Genomic DNA, 12,073 nt, shown 5'->3' with positions numbered 1-12,073 from the left:
AAAGAGGAAATCCTCCCTCCATTATTGCAAAAAAAAGTGTGCCTTGTAATTTATTATCAGGTTATAAAGTGGCAGAAGGGAATGATGGAGGTTATCAGAGCTAGCATAGCAGGGGTGCTTCCTGATCTGGTGTTCTCAGTGGGGCAGTTGCGCTCAATAGGAATGCAGGCTAAAGATTAGGTAATTCTCCGACCTGTACTCCCAGCAAGCACTGGGAGTGCAGGATCACAAAATTACCCTTAGTGCGCACGGGCTCACAGAATCACCCTTCATTGGTCAGAGATATATTAAGATTTAAGAGTCTGACTACTTCTGTAGCAATTTTCAAAGTAATATTTAAAGTGTAAAATTAATCTGCAGCCTGGCTTCTTGTAGTTTATCAAGTTTTGAGCCATTTAACAAATTGTTAAGTTGCCTGTTCATATTCATTTATAGCCAATAAGATATGTTGCAGATCAAGAATCCGAATTTAGCAATATAGTCAAAGAAGTATTCATAAAAAATCTACCTGTGTAAAAGTTATCTGAAAGTCAGTACTGCACAGGTAATTACTGCTTTCACCTAAAATATGTGTTGCGTTAATTCTAATTCAAGTAGCTTGGTTTTATGTGTGGTCTTTTCATTGAACAAAAATCAATTTCTTTCCCTCAAAACATTATTTGGTATATAACATAGAATCTATTTTAGTAAATAACAACTGGATCTTTTATAAGCTGCGCCTGGGAATAATGGACTTTTGATTTTTGCAGCCTATCAACTACGAATCTGCCAACCTCCACCAGCGATGCTCACTGGGCAAAATTTGACGGAGGATGAGGAATTTGAGATAGGTATGCTTTTTAGATCTTACAGTCCTCTGGATCCATGCTTTTGTACTTTGTCTCTATTCTGTAACGTTCCTCTGATTTCAATTTAAATCCATTTTAAGGATTACTAAACAAGAGTGAATTTGGAACAATTCCATACCATAACACCTCTGTTCAGTCCGTAAGGGTGACCCTGAGCTTCCGGTCGCCTGTCACTTTAATTCACCACTTCACTCCCGCTCTGATCTCTCTGTCCTCGGCCTATTACATTGTTCCAATGAAGCTCAACGTAAGCTCGAGGAACAGCACCTCATCTTTCGATTAGGCACTTTGCAGCCTGCCGGACTCAACATTGAGTTCAATAATTTCAAATAATTATCCCTGCCCCCATTTCTCATGCAGTATGATTTTTGCCACTCCCATTTGCAACATTTTATCTTTCCTGCCTCTTACAAAAGTACAGGATGTTCTTTCAATTCCTTCCTCCCCTCCTAACCGCCCCCCCCTCCCCCGTCTCTGCACCTGTTTAATATCTGTTACATCTCCAGCTTTTTCCAGTTCTGATGAAAGGTCCCAGACCTGAAACATTGGCCTAGAAATTGAGTGGGCTTAGCGCCCAATTAGTGGCGCTAGAGGGCCTTGCGCCGGACTTATAGCCGTTTTGCAAATTGACTTGGGCCTTACCATCGGCGTTAGCCGGTAGCGCTGCGCCGGCACCGATGACGTCATCGGTGTGCGCAGCGTCCCGGTTGCCGTGGTAACCCGGCCCCAAGCCCAAATTCAGTTGCGCCCGCCTCGCCCGTGGCAGGCGCAACTAACGAATGTGAAAAGTGTTCTTACACGCCTTTGCGCCGGCGCATAAAGGTGGAGCGGCAGCCGGCCGCGTTCCCGGCGGCCGCCTGCCCGCACCTCCCTTCCCGGACTCCTGCATCACCCCCCCCGCGGCCCTGATGAGTGTGTGCTGCGAGCCCGGCACTTCCCCGAGGTGCCGGGCTCAGATGTCGGGGGAATCCGCCGGACAGTTGTCGGCTGCAGGCAGCTCCTCCTTAACAGAAGGAGGAGGCCTGCAGTTCCCCAGCCTGCCGCACCGCATCGGGTGCCGCAGCGGGGGATTAGCGCCAGGAAACCCAATTCAACGCCCGTTTTCAGGCGCTAAAACCCTCCTTTAGCGCCCGCCGCCCTCTGGGGCCGGCGCAACCGAATTTTCGTCGGGCGCTGCCGCATTAACGCTGGCGCAAAATTTCTGGCGCTACAGCCCTGGCGAACCCACAACCCAATTTCTAGGCCATTAACTCTGTTTCTCTCTCTCTACGGATGCTGCCTGGCCTGCTGAGTATTTCCTGCATTTTCTGTTGTTGTTTCAGATTTCCAGCATCCACAGTATTTTGCTATTATAATGGTGTGGGGCAGGCTTGATGGACCAGCTGGTCTTTTCCTGCCCATAAATTTTGTATGTTCATATTAACCCATTTTATTTTAAATAGCTTAATGCCTTCATTAAAATAGCGGAGGAGTGAATTTCAAATGAAAGTGATAAGCGTTCATAAACTAGTATTCCACAGCTTCACTCGTCTCATTAACGAGGTAAAAATGGATATCATATTATGACTCGTAACAAATTTTGTAGGCTTCTCATATTTGAAAATGAACTACCCTCGCCTACTGCTATCCATATAGCTGGAGCCTTTAAAAATCAGCTAAGTATGTTCCAACCTTATATGATTAAAACAAATTAGAATAATGATATTAAAAGAAAGACTTGCATTTATATAGCGCCTTTCTTGACGACCGGACGTCTCAAAGCACTTTACAGCCAATGGAGTGTAGTTACTGTTGTAATGTGGGAAATGCTGCAGCCAATTTGCGCACAGCAAACTCCCACAAACAGCAATGTGATAATGACCAGATAATCTGTTTTTAGTGATGTTGATTGAGGGATAAATATTGGCGTGGTGCTGCGGCCACAGCCCAGCACCGATTTGCGGTGCTGGGCTGCACGATGGCGGACAGGACCATGCCATGGCCCATACGGAGGGCTGACCTGGAGGTCGGCCAAAAAAAGAAAATGGTGGTGCGGATCGCGGCAGCACCTCCCCTTTAAATACCACCCCGCGAGCGGAGGTCGGCCCTGTTTGCGATCTGCGAGGCTGGCCCTGACATCGCCCGTGGTAGCCTCGTGGGGCGCAGCCTAATTTCTGCCACGGGGCGGAAAGGGGTTGCGGCGCACGGTGATTACATCATTGCTGGCAGCGCAGCGGCCCGGGGTGGTGGCGCGGCACTATCGGGTAGCGCCTCAGCAGCGCCTGCCAAATTTCTCGGGAGGTACTTTTTTCACCCGCTGCCCCCCCCCCTCTCCTGCCAGACAATAAGCTCTTTGCACCGTGTTAGGTGCCCCCCACCCCCCTGGAGGTGTTAATGGCAGGCGCGAAGGAGCCGAATTTCTAGCCCTATGTATTTTATTTCAACAGCTACATTCAAATTTTTCATGTGATTGAGTTTGAAGAGGACCTTGCCTTGTGAGGTTTCAGGGATAACATTTTAAAATATGTTGAAAATATTTAAATATATTTATCAATGTAACAAGATCATAGCAACCACCAAAGAAGAACAAATGAACCAAGATGGTCATTTGCTTTTGAGCTCAGACTCTACCATTAATTTTTCAAGTTTATTTGTAAATTTTATGCCCATTGAAAGTTTTGAGAAATGGGGCAATTCTTATTGTTTGCAAATGCTATCAAATGTTTTCTGGACAGGTATGTCATAGGTTAGGTGAAGTATAAAGCTCTCATGATATCACCCCAGCAGTGACATTTTTTTTTCTCTTTTAGTATATGCTTTTGAAAATACTGTCATCAGAAACAGCAGCAGCAGAATTTCTGCTGTTGTGATTCTCTATCCTTGCCCTAAGTTATAGTGAAAAAAAATTCAACGTATAAATGCCCAGCCATTTATATATCTTGTGACAACCACATTCCTTTGCTATCAGCAATGCATGATTGAAAATCTGTCCGTCTTCTACTTCCATTTATTTTCTTAAATAATTGAAGGAACGTATGGCTAGAGTCCTGTCCTAGTGATGTCAACTATCTCTTTAGTGGCTAAGGGGTGCCCAGTAAAGTGAATTACCCTCACAAAGACCACCTACTTCCACCTCTGTAATATCGCCCATCTCCACCCCTATTTCAGCCCATCTGTTGCTGATACCTTCATCCAAGCTTTTGTAACCTCGAGATTTGACAATTCCAATGTTCTCCTGGTTTGGCCTCCCATCTTCTACCTTCCATAAACTTGCCCTCATCCAAAACTCTGCTGCCCGTGTCCTAAGTCGCACCAAGTCCCGCTCATCCATCACCCCTCTACTCGCTGACCTACATTGGCTCCCGGTGCACCAATGCCTTGATTTTAAAATTCTCATCGACATGTTCAAATCCCTCTATGGTGTCATCCCTGCCTATCTCTGTAACCTCCTCCAGCCCTACCACACACCAAAGAACTCTACGTTCCTGCAACACTACCTACTTGTGCATCCCCCACTCTCTTTGCTGCACCATTGGTGGCTGTGCCTTCAGCCATCTTGGCCCTAAGCTCTGGAGTTCCCTCTCTAAACCGCTCTGCTTCTCTACCTCTTTCTCCTCCTTTAAGACCCTCCTTAAAACCTACTTCTTTGACCAAGCTTTTAGCTTACCATTTCAATATCTGCTTCTTTGGCTTGATGTCCATTTCTGTGTGAGTAGGCTCCTGTGAAGCACCATCTTGGGATCCTTTCCTACATTAAAGCTTTTGTGTTTTTTTGGTCTGAAAATCTTTTTCCCTCCTCTCAATTGTATTGCTTCATGTCAGGGTGAAATTCTATAGATGCTGGCTGCCTTACGTATACTTTGTCCAAACACTCCACAGGCTGTTCAAATCTGATAGGCAAGATATCATAATTAACGCTAATCTTGGTCACATCACGGAGTTCAAATTCCAGTGTGCATTAATTTTAGTTAATGTGTTCCTATGAATGTCTTGGATGTGCTATTTTAACAAACGCCAACCCACCTAAAATAAAAATATTGCGCAGAAAATGTCAACTCCCATATGTACGTATATACATGCACACACACAAACACACACACCCACATCCACACATACTCACTCACTCACATTCTCTCTCTCTCTGCTGGAAAGCACATTCATCCACTCACTCACTCACACTCTCTCTCTCTCTCTGCTGGAAAGCACATTCATCCACTCACTCACTCACATTCTCTCTCTCTCTCTGCTGGAAAGCACATTCATCCACTCACTCACTCACTCACTCACTCACATTCTCTCTCTCTGCTGGAAAGCAATTAGGAGTAGAAGCCCTGTCTGTGCTTCTAGATGAAAGCCAATTTCTAACTTCACTTATCTGCTACTCTGGTATGATTTACATTTCCTGGTGTGTGAATGATTCCGTTCCTCACTTTTGCTATTCAGGTGTCTTCACACACAAATTCAGAATGAACTGAAATGTTTTGCAGCTAAAACTTGGAGCATTTTCTTTGTATGCCATGTTATTCATGCAGCATATTGGAATAGCACATTGGTGCTTCATGATACTGTATCACAGGATACTATTACTTTTCCACATGATGCACGTCATTTTAGATTTAAAAATGGGCCTGGAATTCAGGTGGTAGGTATTAGATGGTGATGCACTTTGTGTTATGTAAAGGAGAGAGGTTCGAACTTTTGCTTCCTTGGTTGGTAATTTCTTGATTTCAACCACACTATCAGAGTAGGAACCCAAGTTACAATTACACATTTCCCAAGATAAGCAAAACAGAGATAAATTATTTGTATTTGTGTGTGCTGGGCAGGGAGGTGGTTGGAGTAAGAGTCAGAGGGCACATTTGCATGCATCTAGTTGATTGCCATATAATGGTCTGGAATCCTTGATAGAAAATGTTGCATGCCCTGGGAATATTTGAAGAAAGAAAAAAGCAAAACAAAACAAAAATACTGAATTAATTACATTTATTCATTTTACCTTCAGTTTTATTTGCTAAATCTTCACATTTAAAGATACCGAGAAGCCATGCAGTTACAGTGCAATCTGTAACCTAAGTAAATAGATTTCATATACAGTAGCATGTTTCCTTAAATCAAGCTAAGGGCATTCTGTTGACTGCAAAAAATACCATTAATGTAGCAAGAGGATGGGGAACAGAAATATCCACTTAGCAGCTGTTCATTTTAGCAGATTAGTGCTTTACTGATGCATGTATTCATTGCTGATATGGGGAATCATTTTGAAAACTGATGAGGTATAATTCTAGCAGACTATTATTATTATTTATTCTCTCAGAGAATACTCACATCAGTTTCAATTAATAATAAGCAAGTTTCTATTTAATAATTTTCAGTTCATTGATCTGCATCCCCAGTGCAGAGTTGGAATGACTCGTGTAGGTAAGATTTGTTGGCAATAATAAACAATTTGAAATCAAAGAACAAAGGACCCTATTTTCAAAGAGTCATATTTTCTGCAGAGTTTTACTTTCTACAAGAACAATATATTCAAAGAATTTTTAGAAAAGTATTGAAAAAATCATGTGCAAGAAGCTCTGGCCCATTTTGGGAATAAAATAGACATCACCTGGGGGTGGAGGGACGGGGGGGTTGGGTGGTGCTAATAACATATTTCCACTCCTTTATGTCCAGGCACTGCAATTTAGACAGAACGAGTGCTTGTTCTGCCCTCCCACCTCCATGAAACAGGCACTGCACAACGTCCGTAAATGGGCCCCACAATGTCATAACTCAACAGCAATCATTCACAGAGAGATTGACTGCTGCTAAGAGTGCTGCATATTATTGCAGAAGATCAGGATAAGAATTTTGAACTTTGGCAATGTTAGCCCATGTATGAGCTCCCCTGCCTGGACATAGCGCCAAGGTGCCACTCTGAAATTCCAATGCAGATATCCCAGGATTATAATAAATGGCATGGGCACTGGTACTGTTTAAGCCAATGATCCTGTCCCCGGGTTTGAAATGGGTTAATCAGTTGGGCAGACAGCTGGGTAGAAGCCTCGCCCCACCACATTCTGGCAGTGCAGCTCCACTATTTCCGGGGTCAATTATTTTTGAAGGTATGTTAAAAGCCAACAGTGAGAGACCCCTCTCCTGCTGTTGTAAAGCCAACTGCTTAGAACTAATTTCTTGTGAACGAGGTTCTCAAACTTGAGGGTAATCTCAAATAGCAGAATTGTAGGTGACATAGGAAACTTACCTGAGAAAACATCAGCCAGCAGGGATTTGAGAATACTTATACACATGAGACTAAGGAGACAAAGGGGGAAAAATTCAGTTGCTTTGCGCTTCCTGTTAATGGGGCGCAAAGCATATAGCGCCCGGGTGCGGCAATGTTTGCACCACTTGCGAAATTGACCAGACTATTTGCAGCGGCACAAAACACTACCGCCACAATCTCCTGCGCCCGCAGATCGTGACGTCAGTCGAGCGTTTCAACGCCCCAGACCGGATATTGAGTGGCGCCCCCTGCCTTTCCACCTGCCGCTAGCAACGACAGGTTGAGGGGAACGTTTTGCAGTTGGGAAGGGACTGGGGGAGCGCTATTTAAAGGTGACCACTTCCTGCCTTTTTTTGTCGGCGACAGTTTTGCACCACGCATTCTGAGAGAGAGAGAGACTTCTGGAGAGATTCAATGCTGTGTGAAGGAGTTTTGGGTACTGAGCAGCACTTTGCAGGTTCATTTTGATTTGACCTTCCTTGCATCGATTTAGAAGAGACTATGGGGGCTGCATTCTGAGCTCTTTCCCTGGACCTCTCCATTGTTCTTTCCAGCAGAATTGATGTACAGGTCTCTCCAGGCCGAGATTCAAGGCTGCAATGAGCAGGGTGTGGATGGAGAGCAAAATCGACCCTCCCCTTTGAGAACTGGCCGGCGCCAGTATGTCTGTGTTCCATTGCTGACTGACATCACATGAGCTTCGCCAGCGCTCTGAGATAGCGCCTCGCTCCTCGGCGTTAGCACCTTGAGAGGTGTGTAGCACCTGATTTAGCGCTCCAATCACTTCCAGGGGCGATAAAAGCCAAGTTTTCAGTCAGAGACGATAATTAGCGCCAGGCGCTAAACTTTGCGCCCGGCCGATAATTGCGCCGCAAACGGGGCGATACCGAATTTCTCCCCCAAAGTGATTTATGATCCAAGTTGTATATTTACAAATCAATAAATGGCAAGAAGCAAAGTTAAGTGCATGGTTAAGTACTTGACACAGCCAATTAAAATGCAAACAGTCTCTGTAATAATTGTTAAAGTAAATTCTTTTACTGCTTAACATATAGCTCATTATACACATAGCCATTACAATTCTAGTTTACAATAAATAAACTGTAATCATAGCATTCTCCGCAAGCCTCTTCATACCTGCTTCAAATAAGTTAAAAGTTCAAAAATACCAATACAACAATTTAGTTTAAAATAATTGGTCAGAACTGCAAACAATTCAATCATTGAAATAATTGCAACCACATTCACAGAGAGTAGCTGAATATCCTTAGCATTTATCGAACATGCCACACCATTCTTTTACGATATGGAAAAGAGTAGGGAAATGCAATTCAAGTAGATACTTGTACTTGAAGAGCTAGCATAGGCACAGGCATGCTATGCCAAATGGCCTCCTGAGCTATAAGTACTTTGATTCTGTGATTAAACAGTGTTACTTCATTAACATTCAATGTGATGAATTTTGTGAAGCTCCGCACCACCATTTAAATACCATTTTAAATGTTCCATCCAAACTTTATGATTTTGGGCCATGCTCCATCCACAATGCGAGTGTTGTCCATAAAAATTGGGTGCACCAGAGTCCTTGGGACCTGGCCTGCACAAATAGCCCTCTTTAAGGGAGAAGATATATATTTTTATTTTATTTTTGTGCTTTCCTGTACCCATGGCTGCATTTTGCTCTGTGCCTTCATTCGTTTTGCATTTTTGCTCCCTCCCCCAATATGTTGTTTCATTATTCTCGGTTGCTGCTAGCTTTGGTATCACACCTTGCAAAGAGGTGAGAACGGGGAATCCTTTAGTGGTTCAAAAAATGTTGCATAATTGAGATGAAGAAGAGGTGTTAATGAGGGGTCAGCAAATACAGGTCACATCTATCATGACCCCGTAAGTTGTTCCTGGACATGTCACAAGAGACCTTTCTTCAACGCCTCCACTTCACAAGGCAGTCTGCCACAGAGTTTTACAATCTGCAGCACAATGACCTGCAGATAATATCAGGAATGACTCTTTCCTTAGAAGTCAAAGCTGTCACACCTTGAAGCTTTAATGCTTTTTAAGCCACCTCAGGAGACATTTGCCACATCAGGCAATCTGCAATGCATAGATATAAGAGGAGCGAAAACCAATATATTTGCAACTCCATCATTTTTCTTCTGGAAAGGAGGCATCAGCTGGATAGGAGATGCAATTTTCAGCATATGACATGGTTCCCTTGAGTACAGAGTCACACCTGGTACACATCTGGATATTGTAGCTATTCATTTCAACCCAATGACCATCATGAAGAGTAAAGGTTTATACTCAATTAATGTCCAAGTGGTATGACCACAGAAACATAATTATGTATGTCAACAGCTGTTATCCAGGAAACAACTATTATGCCTTTATTATATGACAGACTCTGGTGCCCACATTATTTGAAGAAGAAGAAACTCTGGGCAGATGCCTCTTAGGCCTCTATCCACTGCAACAATGATCCCATTGAGAAAGCCCCCAACCACAGCGGAGCACCTCAGCATCCGTTTGTTGTTCCTTGGCTGTCAGCTCAACCATAAGGCACAGTGCTGCATGCAGTTTGAGTACAAAGAAAGCATGTGCGCAAAAGGGTAGTGGTTGTCCCCAATGCTTCAACTGGCACCTTCCAGAGGGTGCGGCAATTCCCAACTTAGTTTTCGGCCATGAAATATGTGCAGAAGTGAGAAGTCATCAACTCTCACCTTGCTCCTGTTACCACCACATTTACAGCCAAAGTACTGGGTAACTTCCCCATATGCCCACATTTTCAATTGTAGTTTGTTTCTAAACACGTTACTTACCCACAGCATCCTGAAACTTGAAGTAGTCTCCTTTTTTAATGATATTATACATATTTACTCTGCAGCATTGAAATCCCCTTTTTAAAAAACATCCCATTGTTGGTCTACAGTCTACCTTCTCCTTTCACCCCACCACTGGCTTTTGAAAACAGAACAGGAGAGCTGCATTTATTTTGGATCCTACAATTTACATCTCATTCTTTCTGTTTCACCTTCGCAGTAGTGTTCAGTTTCTCAAACAAGACTTTATTGCTGACGTTGATATCCTTCAGATATAGCTTCATTTTTCAAACAAGAGTTTACTTCTTAAGAAGCAAATTTTGCATTCTACCAAATGTCATGGAGATAATTTTAACCTGCCTGGCGGGAAACTGACTTCAATAGAAAGTAGAATCAGGTGCGATATAAAACAGGAGGCTGATCCCATCCCATCAGTTTCCCACTGAGCGGGTGAGATTAAAATTATCCCCCTAGTGTTTGAAGCAAAAAGACCTGGAGTGTTTCACTAATATCTTGAACATTGAATCCAATATAAACCTATTGAGAATAAAGTTCAGGTTGACTTTTTTGCCTTGTTTCCCAGATAGACTAGTTGATTCTGTATTGATTGACATCTGGTTAGAAATGGGTTTAAGGTTATAAGGATAGGTACAGATAAAGATGATTGAATGCTGTGTGGAATATGATAGTTTATGAACATTTGAGAACTTCAAAGTGACACACAAATGAATGCAACCGATCAGTGATAAATAAGCAAGGATGTAATTTTAGAAAAATATTCTGAAATTTTGCTTGATTTATGTTTGGTGGAGGAGTCCCTACTTTCCAGAAGCTTTCCTCAAAAGATTAAATGGTTTGGGTAGAGTCCTAGATAGAACAGATTGTAGATGATCTGTTGAAGGACCAGGGTTGATGGGCCAAAGTGCCATTTCTCTTTTCATACTTTTTATGTACTTATGAAACCATAGAGCATTGTACAAGTCTGATTTTTTTTTTCCAGCAAATTTAGCAGATTAACAAATTATCGAACACGGGATGAAGACTAAAACCCCCATGTATCTGTCATAACTGAGTTTCCTCATGAAGTGAATATTCTCCATGGGATCTCTGTCTTTGGTATTTATTGAAGGTTGATATCTTCAGGACATTTTGGTCTGCTATCTCAGATTCTCAGCTCTGTTGATATTCAGTCAACAACAACTTTTATTTATATAGCCCCTTTAATATAGTAACACATCCCAAGGCACTTCACAGGAACATAATCAGACAAAATTTGACAGCGAGCCACGTAAAGAGATATTAGGACAGGTGACCAAAAGCTTGGTCAAAGAGGTAAGTTTTAAGGAGCATCTTAAAGGAGGAGTGAAAGACAAAGAGGTTTACACCACATATTAAAACAAAAACTGAATGCTGGAAACCTGAAATCAATCAAAGTGGTAGAAATGTATAGCAGATAAGTTAAGATCTGAAAGAAAAAGATATGTTAATATTTTGAAAGTGCTCCTTTAGTAGACCGGCATAGTCAGGCTGGAGAAACTCCTTTGCAGGACTTGGAAAAATGACTAAAGGAGAACAAGAAGTCAAAGTTAGGAGTATCAATACAGTTGAGAATCTGAGATAGCAGACCATAATGTCCTGAGGCAATCAACCTTCAATAAATACCAAAGGCAGAGATCCCATGGAGAATATTCACTTTATAAGGAAACTCAGTTATGACAGATACATCGGCATTTTGTCTGCACCCAGGTCGCGATTTCCCCTACCTCAGCAGGTCCGGTGCGGCCGGGGTGCGAACCTGCTGCTGGCTCCAGCCCGCTGTCCAAAGTGATCTTACGCTGATTCGGCTTGTTAAGCCCGCCCAGCGCGTTTCCCAGCCAATTGGAGGAAGCGGGTCTGATGACGTCAAGCTGGTTTCCTTAAAGAGACCATGTGCAAATTGATTTTGACAATTGAGCTGTCAGTGTTCCACAGCATTGAGGTGCTGCAAACAATGACGAGCACTGCACAGAGGTGCACGGCTGCACCCAGGCTCTCCCATGACTCCCTCCATATGCTTCTGGAGAGAGTCACAGCACACAGGGAGGTTCTCTTCCCTTCCCATGGGCTGAAGAGACCTCCATGAGATCAATGCAGCCTGGTTGCACATTGCACAGAAGGACACAAGC

General features: G+C 43.1%; 1 protein-coding gene across 1 annotated transcript in view; it reads left to right on the top strand.

Annotated features, from left to right (window-relative positions):
• The window catches only part of csmd3b (CUB and Sushi multiple domains 3b), a 1,929,854-nt gene that overhangs the window by 1,731,096 nt on the left and 186,685 nt on the right, over positions 1-12,073 (top strand). Inside the window, exon 43 of the mRNA XM_085993978.1 lies at positions 750-830. Coding sequence (XP_085850104.1) covers positions 750-830 — 81 coding nt within the window. The remainder of the gene's footprint in view (positions 1-749; positions 831-12,073) is intronic.

The sequence above is a fragment of the Somniosus microcephalus genome, chromosome 7 (assembly GCF_052327205.1).
Source record: "Somniosus microcephalus isolate GS21.2 chromosome 7, FLI_Smic_1.0, whole genome shotgun sequence".
NCBI classification, from domain to species: Eukaryota; Metazoa; Chordata; class Chondrichthyes; order Squaliformes; family Somniosidae; genus Somniosus; species Somniosus microcephalus.
Note: the sequence above shows the minus strand (reverse complement) of the source record. Positions and strands in the feature narration are given on the sequence as shown.